The 15,507-nt window shown below is 39.2% G+C and overlaps 1 protein-coding gene across 1 annotated transcript; it reads right to left on the bottom strand.

The window, feature by feature from the left end:
- Positions 1-2,365: 2,365 nt before the first annotated feature.
- Positions 2,366-15,292, bottom strand: mmd2a (monocyte to macrophage differentiation-associated 2a). The gene is made up of 7 exons (XM_047364888.1): positions 14,616-15,292; positions 7,780-7,861; positions 7,381-7,541; positions 6,259-6,333; positions 6,055-6,156; positions 2,921-2,990; positions 2,366-2,831 (listed from the first exon to the last, which is right to left on the bottom strand). The coding sequence occupies exons 1-7, from the start codon at positions 14,627-14,629 to the stop codon at positions 2,628-2,630; spliced, it is 708 nt and encodes a 235-aa protein (XP_047220844.1). The 5' UTR covers positions 14,630-15,292; the 3' UTR covers positions 2,366-2,627.
- Positions 15,293-15,507: the final 215 nt, after the last annotated feature.

Below are 15,507 nucleotides of genomic sequence, written 5' to 3'. Positions count from 1 at the left end.
GTGCTATCAGTTATGGCAGTAATTTAGCCTTCTGGCAGTTACAAGTCATTGTGGTGGCTAATCACTAGTTTTCACCTATTTTCAACACTACAGTCACATCACAGGAAAATATAATCTTTGTATAAATGATACTGATGACATTCCTCCTTGTAAAACGTGACCAGCAGCAGGAAACTATTAATATTAACAGCAAATATACTACATAATCTATTGTGTCTAGTAATGGTGGATGTGTACAGGCTTGGTCTTTAAGGCTACAACCACAAATCTACATTAAATACACATTAATAAATTAGTCTACTCATGCTTGGTTTGGTAATTACAATAAATCACTGAATAAAGCAAAACTAGTCATAAAAATAACAATATTATTTGATCTACAACTCTGAATAGGAATTATGAACCACTCATGTTCACCAGGTGTAAATGAGGATTATAGCAATTGCTAAATCTATTAATGATAGTCAAGGCAGCTAATTGTAAACATTGTCTTTCTCTTGACATTAAGACAATGCCATCAATTCAGCCTCTGAACACTGAATCTGGATGTGCACCACAGAGAGAGATACCTCCATTACTAGTAACTAAGCCCTGATTGTTGAAATAAAGTGAAATTCCTGGAAAATACAGTGATATATAACATTAAAATGAACTGAAGTGGGAATTCCAGCTGTGTCCAAGTTAACAAAGGTGCCTCCTTCGGATTCATCACAACATGGTGGCTCTGTTGCTTCTTTAAATGAAGGATCTCATTTAATGTTAATTCACATTTTGTAATTAAGGTTGGAAGTATTTGAGTTCTTTTATCATTTTTCAGGCAGACAGTGTTGTAGGTTTTTGCCTTTGGCTTCACCTCTCTGGTTGCTAGAAAGTTTAAAACCTAATTTTAGAGTCAAGGTAATCATGTCCCTACTGAGCTATTAGCGTTTAAGCAAATGGGTTTTTCAGTGCTGCTTTCTTGACCATCATATCACAATGCTACTGCCACGTGTATCACATCTGAACTAGAATGTGTCCTCACAACCTACTAATCTCCATATAAATGCAGAAGGTTTCTGTGCCTCCACCATTAGTTTCAGCCTTAGAGTGAAGGAGCAAGCACCATCAAAACTTTCGTTGTCTTATCAGCTGCATAAAAGGATGCAAGTGAGAGGGTTATCTGTAGAGAATACAGCGTATTGAAGAGTGAGCTGTTTTGCGCTCTATATTTCTTGGCAGGTGATCATTCTTAAAGGCTTAACATCTGTTTGTTTTTTATTGATCACTATGAGCCAGTCAGGTTCTGAAATGTATGGCTTCTCCTTAACAGCTGTGACAAACACATTTTGCATTTCCACTTCAGTCTAGAGAACTTACAACAAACTCTTTCTTCATATGTGCAATTTGAAGGTATATGCGCTTCATTGCATAATGCAGATTTCTATGTGCAAAGTCCAAGATGTTTTTTTATCTTGTTTTAGCTGCCCGATAAGACCCTTTTTGTTGCAGCCACAAAAGAAGGCAGTTATAGCAGCCATGGTGCCATTAGGTTACTTAGAGAGCTACCACTGTGATGTTGGTAGGATTATCTTTAGATCTAGGACAAGGGCAGCATGGTCACTACTAGTTCAAATTGTCTGATGATAATTACGTCACACACACCATGGATAAGCTTGAACTGCTGCTCCTAGCCTTCTCTTCACAGCACTTAGGACAATGATATCCTAAAATCATAATAATGAACCACCACAATCTCACCAGACATGGTGATGCGTTATGGAGGGTTCTTGACACAGCCCAGAGGCCCTTACCCAGGTTCATTAGGATACCACCCACTTTCTGGTTGATTTTGTATGTCTTGGTACATTGAAAAGCAGGAGGCACAGATGGAAAAAGCATTTGCCCCATTATCTCTGTTGCTGGGGGACAGGTGAAAAGTGGATCATGCAATCCTTGTTTATTCTGCTTTTTTCTATGTCTTTGAACGCCTTTCTTTTTCAGTGTCTTGGCCAGGGCAGCTAACTGTCCACAGAGTAACAAAAATCCCCAAAACTTTTATTTGAGCTTTTAGGACTATAATGTCCTGAATGTCAAAAAGTCTATGCCAATGATTTATTAGAAGACAAACTGGAGGTCTGGTTCAAATTTCAGCTGTTTTAAATTAGAGCTCAAGCCTTTTTATGTTAACTAAAACATTTTACATTGTTATTCTTTTTTATTTTGCCTGTTTTTTCTCTGATAAATGTTTTGGGGTTTATAAAGCATTGTAGTTTGGCTTTTTGTGCTGCAGAACTAAGGGCTTACCAGATTTTCCTGTATGAGAATTAGATAGATGATTATAGTACTTTTTTCTTGATAAAAAGTAAAGTACATCAAAACAAACCTGTAAGAAGTAAAAAGTTTAATATTATGGATCATATGGTAGAATCAGTATATAAACCTATCAGAAGAAGTCTGCCTACGTTTCTGAAGGCACCTTGTTGATAATATATAAACTTATTTGACTTTACGAGTTGATCAGAGAGACCCAAATGTACTGGCGGTTTCCCATCAGGTTGATCCCTATATGAGGCAGCCCTTGAACTTGGACACAGCTCCCCAGAGTAGCTCAATCACAGGGGTCCATTCCTGTGAGCCCATCACTGATGTCATCTGGAGGTCTGGACCTGCCTGGGAGTCTGAGCATAGAGGTACTTCCAGATGGCGTAGTAATGTATGGCTGCCCCCACAGCTACGAAAAGGTGCCAGATAGCATGAGCAAATGGAACGATGCCATCACTTTTGAAGAAGACTATACCAAGACAGTAGCAGCCTCCACCGACCAGCAGCTCACATAACCCAGACTGCTCGGACTGGCAAGAAGGATCAAGGGGTTAACGTATTTAAACTGGGAATAAAACACAGTGCAATACATTGCAGTATAACACATGATAGACCTCACCATTGAGAAGATGACCAAAGCAGGAAAAACTCCCATCACTGTGTAGCAGATCAACTCCATGAGTTTATACCTGAACAAGAGAAGAACATATAAACAGATTTTTAGTCTTGAACTTCTGCTCCTCTATACTGGTTGTGAACAAAGTAATTTGGTGCTAAATGATGGAATAATTATGTGAAGTTTAAAACAAACAATCCATCAATACGCTGATGTAGATTCTTAGTCATTCAGAACATGATAATTCGAAGTGTTTACGTAGAAGGCAAATTAACTTATTTTGTTTCTTGAAGATGTTCAAGAAGGAGATGGAATCAGATTTCATCTTTCTAACACCTACTCTGCAGCCCTGACTCGTCAGCCCAGGCGTTTGTTTTCAGAAATTCATACCTTGGGATATTCGACCAACACAACTCTGTTGGCATAGTTAGGGAACAACAACCCAAACGCTGAGCTGACTAAAGGGTAGGCCCAGTGACATATACATTCTGAATGCCCCATTAGGGACTTTATTGGCCCTATTAGTGTGATTGTTCTGACTACAGTATATAAGCCTGTTACTACAAACCATGCTCAGAACTGAAGAAGCCTTTTTAATGAGAGGCAAAATGTCTTCAACAATAAATAGAAGTCCAGTTGCCTTCTACTTAAGCATTTACAATCAATCAATATTTCTATAGAACTTTCCATGCAAATATACTAAGGTGTGTCAGGGCTGGACCAAGGTCTCGCAGGGCCGTAAGCAGAATCTGATGTGGGGCCCCTCTTCCTGTTAAGAAGATCCCCACCACTAACAGTGTATCAATATAGATTTGGTGGAAACTGGAAGAACGGCCAAGTTTTATTGGCTAAGCTTAACGGCAAACATGGATAATTGGTTATATTTTGCTGAGATGTACAAACTGAGCTCAGACACAAAGAAAATGTTGAACTCGCAGCATCAGATTGTAACTGTGTTAACACAACAACCACATAATGAAGATTATCATTTATACCACTACAAAGTAAACTTGTTCAATTCAATTCAATTCAGTTTATTTATATAGCGCCAATTCACAACACGTCGTCTCGAGGCACTTCATAAAAGTCAGGTACATACATTCCAATTAATCATAACCATTGAACAGTGCAGTCAGAGTTAGTTATTTATTCAAATTGGATAAAATGTTTTCTGTCTAAGGAAACCCAGCAGATTGCATCAAGTCAGAGATTTGTAGCCTTCACTCCTCCTAGATGAGCATGTAGAGACAGTGGACAGTCACTGGCGTTGACTTTGCAGCAAACAGTTTCAGTTTCAGTTTATTTCTTTATATAGCGCTTATTTACAACAATGTCGTCTCAAGGCACCCCACAAAGGGTCTGGAACGGTGCAGGGCCGCCAGGGAGGCCAGACCAAACCACCAGAGCCTGGCCACCCCAGAACGAGCCACATGTAGAGGTACTAAGTAAAATAATAAATTGATAAAGTTTGGCCATCTAGAGCCCACTGATGGCCATTGTTATACTAAAAACCACAAGGATCGGGATACCTCTCTCTGTCTGACTGATTATAACCATTGGAAAAGAGAGGGGGTCCCACAGGTAGCAGAAATGGAGGGTGTGTTTGCACCTCAACCATAACTGAGCCGGTTTAGGCTAAACCTGACTCCCCCTTACTCCATCCAACAGGGAGGAAGGCGGAGGTAAAAAATAAGGAAGATAGCTTAAGCCACTCTAACTATAAGCTTTATCAAAAAGGAAAGTGTTAAGCCTAGCCTTAAAAGTAGACAGGGTGTCTGCCTCACGGACTAAAACTGGGAGCTGGTTCCACAGGAGAGGAGCCTGATGACTAAAGGATCTGCCTCCCATTCTACTTCTAGAGACTCTAGGAACCACCAGTAAACCTTCAGTCTGAGAACGAAGTGCTCTGTTAGGAATATATGGAACAATCAGATCTCTGATGTATGATGGAGCTAGATCATTAAGGGCTTTATATGTGAGGAGGAGAATTTTAAATTCTATTCTAAATTTAACAGGGAGCCAATGAAGGGAAGCTAAAATAGGAGAAATATGATCTCTCTTTTTAATTTTTATCAGAACTCTTGCTGCAGCATTTTGAATCAGCTGAAGGCTTTTAACTGCATTTTGTGGACATCCTGATAGTAAAGAATTACAATAGTCCAGCCTTGAAGTAACAAATGCATGGACTAGTTTTTCAGCGTCACTCCTGGATAGGATATTTCTAATTTTGGCAATGTTCCGGAGATGAAAGAAGGAAATCCTAGAAACCTGTTTAATATGGGATTAAATGACATGTCCTGGTCAAAAGCAACACCAAAGTTTTTTACTTTATTACCGGGGATCAATTTAATGCCATCCAGGTTAAATGATTGACTAAGCAGTTTATTTTTTAAAGACTCTGGTCCAAAGACAACTTCTGTCTTGTCTGAATTTAGAAGCAAAACATTTAAAGTCATCCAAGTTTTTATGTCTTCAAGACATGCTTGTAGTCTATCTAACTGGTTGGGCTCATCAGGATTTATGGATAAGTAAAGCTAAGTATCATCAGCGTAACAGTGAAAATTTATCCTATGTTGCCTGATAATTTGACCTATTGGAAGCATATATATAGTAAAGAGAAGTGGCCCAAGTAATGAACCCTGTGGTACTCCACAATTAACCCTGGAGTTTAAAGATTATTTATCATTTACATGAACAAACTGGAATCTGTCAGACAAATAAGATTTAAACCAGCCTAGCGCTGTTCCCCTGATCCCTACAGCATATTCCAGCCTTTCTAAGAGAATATTGTGATCAACTGTATCAAATGCAGCAGATCTGAGATCTAACAGGACAAGTACAGACACAAGTCCATTATCTGAGGCCATAAGAATATCATTAGTAACTTAATACCTTTAAATCTTAAATTTAATTAAACCTGCAATAATTAGCATTGCAACTCTGGTACATTTGTGCATTGGTTGCTAAAATTCTGATACAATTCTGAACAATTTGAGAGAGGTTGAAATGTTTACCTTTCATGTAAAGAAATAATTGATTACGCATTTATAATTGTTTTTAGATATGGTATTACCCACATTAAAACATGACCGATCAGCCAGTTAGACTCAAGTGAAGCTGTCAATGTGGGAACAAACCTCTCATGGAAGAAGAAGACATAAGTGGTTCCAAAAGACGCCATGACCCAAACCAGCCAGCGCATATGACACGCCCACGGACCCAGCTCCCGAAGGTTCAGCCTAGGGAAGAATCAATAACAGGACAGCTGCAAAACATGTTCCTATAAAATCATATTTAAATGCACTCACACACAGACCCACACAGCAGGCCAGTATGTTTACCACGGGGCGTAGGAGGCTGCAATGAAGAAGTAGATCACCATCCTGTCACACATGTGGAAACACTGCTCCATAGAGCTGAAAAACAGTTTTGGTTATGTATTTATATTTTTATTTAGTTCCAGTCCTAATATTGCTTCAAAATGTGTGTTACACAATGCCTCGCAGAAGTATTCATACCCATTTAACTTTCTGGCCAACACAAAGTAGTGCATACATAATTGTGAAGTGCAAAGAAAATTTTCAAATATTTTAAACAAACAATTGCCAAGGATGGTTTTACATTTATATTTAAAACTTTGTAGAACCACATTTAGCTTTAATTACAGATGCAAAATTTTTTGGAGTATGTCTATACCAGCTTCACAACTCTAAAGACTAAAATGTCTGCCTGTTCTATGCAAAAGCAGCACATAGTCAATCTGATAGGCTGGAGAGCATTTCCGAACATCAATGTTTTAAGTCTTGACACAGATTCTCAACTGGATTCCAGTCTGGACTTTGACTGGGCCACACCAAAATTTTAATATGCTTTGATCACTGTTGCTCTGGCCTTGTATTTATGGTCGTCCTGCTGGAAGGTGAATTTCCACCCCAGTATTGCCTTGTGCTTAGCTTCATCCATCTTCCCTTCAGCTCTGACCAGTTTCCCTGTTACTATTGAAGTAAATCATCCCCACAGCAACATGCTGCCACTATAATGTTTCAGTGGGGTTGGTGTGTTCAGTTTGATATGTACTGTTAGTTTTCCTACACACAGCATTTTGCATGTAGATCAGAAAATCACATTTTGATCCCATCTGTAAGAGTATGGTCCTCCACATTTGCTATGTCCCTATAATAGTTTATGGCAAACTCTAAACACAGGTGGACTCTATTTACTAATTAACAAAGTTCTGAATGCAGTTGCTTGCAGCGCAGCTTTATTTAGGGTTATCAGAGTAAAGGGGACTGATAACAAATACTACACATTTTGAAAACCATGTATTGTTTTCCTTCTACTTCACAATCATGCAATACTTTGTGCCGGTCTATAACATAAAATCCCAAATGGATTGAAGTTTGTGATTTTAACACAAACTTCACAAATACTTTTGCGAGGCTTTGCAAATGTGTCCTTTATACCGGAGGTGGCTTTTCTTCCAGGTCACAGTGTGAAACAGGGTGGAGATGATGAAGAGGGAACTGAGTCCCGCCCCGTACACCCAGGCTGACAGCCGCTCCCATCGGTCCTCTGACTCGTAATGCAACAGTGAGCTGCCCAGCAGGCTGGGGATTATCCACATCTAAACGAATTTATAACATAAATAACACATGAGATTACAAAGGCAAATACAGAAACTAGCAGGATGAAAGTGCAATTGTGCACAAGATGATGGCACAACTTTTAAAATCAATTACAGTGAGTCATAAATGTGTGTGCTGCTTTATCTTTAAGATCTTACAAATCAGTTTAAATGCTGTGCGCGTGTGTGTGTGTGTGTGTGTGTGTCTGTGTGTGTGTGTGTGTGTGTGCATACTGACCGCATGCGTGGCACAGTTGGCAGCATGCTCATATTCTGTGGGCTGATATCTCTTGTTAGGAGGAACACGGTTGTTCATAAACCTATAAATGGTCACATATCACCAAATTTAAGTCAGTATTTATTAAAATAAGTATTTTATTTATATTTTAAGCTATATCTGAGAAATTTGCTTCTAGTAAGAAATACAAAGAAAGCAAACAAATAAATGGCTACTGTAGGTTGGTCAGTAGATATAGGTAAGGTTCACTTTTAAGTAAAAATCACAACGTTGTTAAGATGAAAAAAATAATAAACAAATGAAAATAAAATAATAGAGATAAAAAATAAAATAAAATAATCTTAATTGCTACCCAAAAATTGCCATAAATACATTAAAGTTGAAACCAGATATTTCTATGGGCTGCACGGTGGCTGCAGTTGGTAGCACTGTTGCCTTGCAGCAAGAAGGTCCTGGGTTCGATTCCCGGCCTGGGGTCTTTCTGCATGGAGTTTGCATGTTCTCCCCGTGCATGCGTGGGTTCTCACCGGGTACTCCGGCTTCCTCCCACAGTCCAAAGACATGCCTGTTAGGTTAATTGGTCTCTCTAAATATCCCTTAGGTGTATGAATGAGTGTGTGCATGGTTGTTTGTGTGTTGCCCTGCGATGGACTGGCGACCTGTCCAGGGTGTACCCTGCCTCTCGCCCATAGACTGCTGGAGATAGGCACCAGCTCCCCCGTGACCCACTATGGAATAAGCGGTAGAAAATGACTGACTGACTGACCAGATATTTCTATAAAAATACACCCAGCCTTTTTATTCTAACTGTCTAATATCAAATCAGACAATTTCTTCCTGTACCTGTATAAGATCATTTAGAATTACCAAAATTATTTTTTTGTCAAATACCAGAAGAATGAGAGCGAGGATTTTACACACATTTCATTAGTATTTGGTAGAATTGCCAGTATGACTTGGGTCAAATGCTTTGGGTATCCTTCCACAAGTTTCTCTCATTATATTTCTGGAAATTTGTCCAATTCCTCCTGACAAGACTGGTGTAGATAGCAGGGTTGTAGGCCACCTTGCTCACACACGCCTTTTCAGCCCTTCCCAAATATTTTCGAAGCGACTGAGGTCATGGCTTTGTGATGTCCGCTCCAAAACATTGACTTTGTTGTCCTTAAGCCACTTTGGTTTTGTTCTTAAAGCCATTGACCAGGCGCGGTGCTGACGGTGTAGGGGTTAAGCGCGCAACCATATATGGAGGCTACAGTCCTCGAAGTGGCCGTCCCGGGTTCAAGTCCTGGTCCTGGTGACATTTGCCGAATGTCTCCCCCTCTCTCTACCCCTCTTTCCTGAATGGCCATTGACCATGTAGAAGACAGATTTATGCCCATGCTTTAACTTCCTGGCTGACGTCTTGAGATGTTGCTTCAAGATTTCTTCATAATGCTCTGTCCCCATGATGCCTTGGTCCCTTCTGCAGTAAAACTTTCACATGATGCTGCCACCCCAGCACATCACAATTGGACTGGTGTTCCCGGGCCCGCAAGCTTCTCCATTTTTCCTCCAAATGTAACAGTGGTTAGTGTGACCAAACACTTTGATTTTAGTTTAATCAAACCACAGGATTTGGCTGTCATCTTCTCAAGATCCTTTGTTTTTTGTTTTGAGGTTGGGACAGAGACCCCATGTCCTTCCTGAACAGTAAGATGACCGGACATTCCCGGGTTGTTTATCCTTGTGTATGACTGTACTCCAACTTTAACAGATAAACATGGCATCTTCAGCCATCTGGAAATTGCACTGTAGGATATACCAGACCCATGGAGGTCCACAATTCTCTCCCTAGTTTCCATACTACATGTAAATATCTGGTTTCAACTGTAGAAGCTCCGACTTTAGATAAGAAACTGATCATGAACTATGAACATGAACTAATTCAGGTTTAATCTGAGGGAGCTGAAGATACTGTAGAGCTAGTTCTCATGAAGGGTGAACCTGTACAATGCTGCTTGTATCTCATAGCTGCCGATAAGTCCCCACCTCCACTCTGTCCTTTTCCTTAGCAACGCTACATCATGCTTCAGCTTGTTGCCATGGCTGCTGTTGCATGGCAACAGTGGGAAGCCACAAGTCCCGTATGAACCAGGCATTTGTCTCTATGATTTCGTTTAGAAATAGTTCACGCGGAGAAGTGTCTGTGTGCCCACACGTCCACTCCTGCAGACATGTGGACGTACGCATTAAGACTAATCCGTGGCTCTGAGGGCGACCACAGAACAGACCAGGAGGTAACCCTCAGTGATGTCACAGTTGTCATGGTAACCACAGAGCAGGGATTGTCTCTCTGTTTTTCTCCTCATAACAGAAATCCCCTCGATTGTTTCTTCTGCCTCGCCAGCTTCCCCGTTCTGTCTCGCCCCTACTTCCTCCGTGATTAAATTAACATGCAGAAAGCTGAATAGACAGAGATCCAACACACACAAATGCACACGTGCATAAGCACACACAAGCCCATGCTCTTATGTTGCATTGTCCAGAACCAGATTTCATAAGAGACCTAGATTTGTCTGTTCCTCATACATGCACACCCACTTATAAGGTCGGTGAGATCTGAAAAACAAGCTGCCATCAAAGGAAATAACTTCCACGGATTTAGATGATTTGGTTTTACTGGATACTGGAACCATTAAGCAGCACAAATATAGGAATCTAAAGGTCACACAGTTACCTGACTAACAGCAGCAGTTTTGGTGGTTTTTTTGGCCTGGGCCTCCTCCAGGTTTACTTGAACTGGAATATTATCATTTTTAAGCTTCTTCTAAGTTCGAAGACCCCAAAACAAACACAAAAAACAAATGCTGAAAACAGGGGAACATTTGTCTCCAGTGTGCATCAGCAATGTTTAAAGAGCCAAAAAACAGGGTAGATCATTCATTTTTACCCTCTCCCTTTTAAGAGCAAAGTGGCTGTTTGAGCAGCTTCCTAATATATAACATACAATATAATTTAAATATAATAAGAAATATAATTTGCATCATCTTTTTATCTTTTAATCATGTACACTAGCAGGACCGAATGTTGCTGCAAATAAATCTAGCTAACTTGCTAACCTGTCAAGCAGCAGCAAGATCAACTTTTACATGATTCAAGCAATGATGTGGCAATAAAAATCAGCTCGAGTAAGAAAGTTTATAAAGGTAGACTATTTAAGTTGAGGTCACAGAAACCTTTATTTTCTACTTTACAGGTGCATTTTAATAAACTTGAATATTGCATAAAACAAAAAAAAAGTGTTTTTTAATACAGAAATGTTAGCTACTGACAAATATGCCCATCTACTGTACAGTATGCACTTCCTTGGTCAGATTTCCCTTTTGCATGAATTACTGCACCAATTCAGCATGGCATGGAGGCGATCAGTTTGTGGCACTGCTGAGGAAGCCCAGGTTGCTTTGACAGCAGCAACTTGTCTGTGCCACCACACTTTTTCCTTCCACTCACCTTTTCCTTAATACACTTGCACTCTGTGAAAAGCCAGGTGAACATCAAGTTTAAATTTGATTTCTAAAATTTGCTTGTACTTTTGGACTTAAAATAGTTGGTGGGGATGCTCCTCTCCTAAAATACTCTAAATAAAACTTTCGTGTCCACTTTAAACTAGCACTAAGTGCATCTTTGTGTTGTTTAGCAGCAGTGTGGTACAAGTTAATGTGCTTTCCTTCCACACACAGTGGAGTGGGGTGTGGGGTTTAAACCTCGTTGTTGTGATGATTCTATTGATCGGAGACGGATGAGTGCAGGATTGAAACAGAAGTGAAAAATCCACCTCATTATATTACTAATATGTGAAAGAGGCAAAACATCTTTTGTTGAGCTGCTGTTTTTAGAGTGACACTCATTCAGAGCTTTTAATAATAACTGACCCGGCCCAGAAACTCAAGGTCCTGTCCCAAATTAAGTGGTTCCTATATCCAGAGGCTGTATCCGTCTCTGCGTGGCTGCCTCTCTCTTGATTGTGTCAGTCAGTCCGAGAGGAACAACAGGAACAAACTGATCAAAAAGACCATGATGGACAGAAGCAGTGCTTTCTCTCTCGTCTAACTGAACCAAAAAGAGCTCAGTTCATTTAATCTATTACCTGATTGTATGTGTGTTCATGCAGTGCAGTCAGGTGCATACTGTACAAATGCTGCAAATGTAACCAACCAAAGAAAAAACATTCAAGGAGCTTAGTATTGACAAGGCTAAAAATAAATATTCGGTTTTTAAAAACCTGCAAACTACATCAATCTGGATTTTAAGCTGCTCCATCACAGATGTACTGGATTTAAATGTTAGACTGAGAAATGTTCAGAAGGAGTAAAATGTATAAAATCAAATAAATATTTGACCTAATAAATTACTGGCTTTGCCAATTGTTAAATAAAAACATTTTTTTTATAATTTTGTTTAAATAAAAATTAAATAACAATTCACAAAGATGAATTTTAAGTACCAAACATTATGTTTTGAAAAAGTTTTTTGATGCCACCAAAGACTAAAATTAAATAGAAAAATAAATAACAAAAATGTTTAATAATAACATGATTTATTTCATACATCATTATTATTATTACTATTGTTTATGGCTTTGTAAGGATTTAGTTGTTGTTTAACTGACTTCTACATTCAAATAGTTATTTTTACCCCTGTTCCTTTTATCTTTTTGGATTTTGTTATGAGCTTTTATGTTTAGTGTCGGGATATTAATATATTAATGCCATTGTTTCTCTTGATTGTCTGGTCTACTTTTGATTTAATGTCTGATAAACTACAGAATTCATCTTGTTGATTATTTTGTAATTTGTTGAGATGCATCTGTATCTAGGTTTTGAACAGAAAACAAGACATTAAGAAGTTGAGCTTTATAAACAGACATTTATACACTGAAAATATGAATCAATCAATAAAGTATGTAACCAGCAGCATTGACAGTAATGAAGATAATTTGTGACTCCTTTTTGTGGCAAATATTAAATAAAACACATCTCTCAGGAACAGTGCTGTGTAAAAGTAATTACCCCCTTACAGATTTCTTCTGCTTTTACTTTTTTTTTGTCACACTTGTTTCTGATCATCAACATTTTTTTTATTAAATACAAAATGCAGTTTTTAGACTATTTAATTTATTAAAGGATAACATTATCCGGCCCTTTGTGAAAAACTATTTGCCCTCCAAACTGGTTGATTCACCCTTGGAGGCAACGGCCTGTTTAAAGTCATGCCACAGCATCTCAATTGGATTTTAGTGTAGACATTGAGTAGGCCCCTCCAAAACTTTCCTTTAGGAGTCATTCAGAGGTGGACTTGCTGGTGTACTTTCTATTATTAACCCTTTATGTGTTCTGGTTTATAGTTTTAGTTTCCAGGTCTCAAAGTTGTTTAAAAATTATCCGGAGAGACTCAGCTGATTAGCAAAATCAGCCAATGAGGCAGGCTGATACAGTATAAGTCTGACTAGCTTCCACCAGCTTCGAGGATCTACCTAATTTTCAAACAAGCTCACGATGAGAGGACGTCTTTCTACTACAGTTAAGGGAACTGTTAACGATAATAAGAAAACCTCATTTCGAAAAATTTTAACTAACCACTTAGGCTCACAAACAGATTGAATTCTCTTTTGGGATTTTTGCTAAAGAGTAGAATTCATGGTTCCATCAATTAAAGCACGTTGTCTTGTTCATGGGGAAGCAAAGCAGCCCCAAATCCTCACACTTCCATCACCATGTTTGACTCTGAGGTCTGTTTCTGAAATGCTGTTAGTTTCAGGTCTGATGTGACATTACATACACCTTCCAAAAAGTTCTGCTTTTGTCTCGTCAGTACACAGAATATTTTCCCCAGTCTTGGGAGTCATTAAGACGTTTCTGGGCCAACGTGAGAGGGGTTTTGTGTTCTGTCTGATTGGCTGCGGTTTTAGATATGTCCCATGGATTCTTGCCAAGTCTCCTTCTGATTGTAAAATCTTGAACACTGACCTTAAACGTGGCAACTGAGGCCTGGAGAGATTTAGCTGTTCGTCTGTGTTGTTTTGTGATCTTCTGAGTGAGTGGTTGATGCATTCTTGGAATAATTGTGGTAGGCTGGCAACTCCTAGGAAAGTGCACCACGGTTTTGTATTTTCTCCAAGTCTAAAATCCTTAGAAATGGCTTTGTAACTCTTTCCAGACTGATAGATTTTAGTGACCTTGTTTATTTGTTCTTGAATTTTTGGATCTTGGCATGACATGTTGCATCTTGAGATCTTTTAGCCTACTTCATGTTGTCAGACAGGTTCTATTTATGTGATTTATTGATGGTTCGGGTTGGGTTGTAATCAGGTCTGGGTGAGGCTAGTGAAACTAAACTCTGTTGTAGGAAAAATGTGGTTAATCACAGTTAATATATGATTTCGCAAGGGACTGTTTACTTTTATTTGTTTGGATACCTTTTATCACTTCATAAATAAAATCATCATTTGATAACTGCTTTTTGTGTTTACTCAGGTTATCTTTGGCTGATTTAGTCTGATGATCTGAAACATATAAATCTGACAACCAAGCAAAAGCAGAAGAAATCTATAAGGGATAAATACGTTATCACAAAACTGCATAGTGAGTTAAGTGCGCAAATAATTTGGTTTCAGAGGAAATGGTTCTGAGATGAAATACAAATATTGAGAAGTCTCATTAAAGCCACCCAGCATCTCCTCATCATGACCAACAGGAAACAATTATGCATGCATAGCATGTATATACCAAAGTGTTTAAATGTAATTTATTTCAGAATACCAGTAGGTTAGAATGAAAGGCAAAGCTTCCACCTACCTTACAAGATTCATTTACAGTGAAAATAAGCAACAGTTGACGGCAGACAGTAGGTTTAAAAGCCTGTATTCCCGCTGAGTGTCGGTCTAGAGAAAAACTGCTGCTGATGTGATCCGATCTCTTCAGCTGAGATTGCAAAAGCGAGATTTAATGCAACGCGACCAGCCGCCCCGTTTCACTGGCGCCGTCCTCCGCTCAGCTCAGACGGACGCATCCCGACCCGCAGCTGCCTGTCACCGGGTCCGCTCCGGAAGTGTGGGCGGCGTGGAACGGCTGGATGAGATCTTCTTGGTCCGTGGTGCTGCTGCTGATTTGGAGCCTGTACTGTCTCTGCAGCCAACGCTTCACATCGTCATCACGACTCGATGAGGAGGACTGTTTTTTTTTTTTTTTTTTTTTTTTTTGTCTCTCAGGGCTGTACATCATTTTCAGAGGGTCTGGTTCATAGCTGTGGAAACTCCGGATGCAGGTTCTGGTCGCGCCACTAGATGGGGGTGCAGTCATGCAGTTAGAGAGGGATTACTCAAGAATTTTATTGAAATTGTTTCATGAGTTATTTCATGCATTGTAGATTATGTAATTAATTTAAATCCCAACATTAAATGTACAGGGTATGATGGGCTTTTCTGGTTTTGATTGATAGATCTACACACAGTAGTGCATAAAATTGAAGTAAAATTAAACAAAAATGTTGTTTTTCAAAATTCTGAGAAGTGTGGCATTTATTTGTATTCAGTCCCTTTTACTTGGATACCCCTAAATAAAATCCAGAGCAGGAAACTGCCTTCTGATTCAAAGGTAGCCTAATCAATAAATAGAGGGCTGTGAGTAATTAAGGTTCGGTACAAATATAGCTGCTTTCTGCATGCTGTTTGCATGTTCTCTTTGTGCA

The sequence above is a fragment of the Girardinichthys multiradiatus genome, chromosome 5, assembly GCF_021462225.1.
Source record: "Girardinichthys multiradiatus isolate DD_20200921_A chromosome 5, DD_fGirMul_XY1, whole genome shotgun sequence".
Classification (NCBI taxonomy): Eukaryota; Metazoa; Chordata; class Actinopteri; order Cyprinodontiformes; family Goodeidae; genus Girardinichthys; species Girardinichthys multiradiatus.
This window is presented reverse-complemented; position numbering and strand designations above follow the sequence as displayed.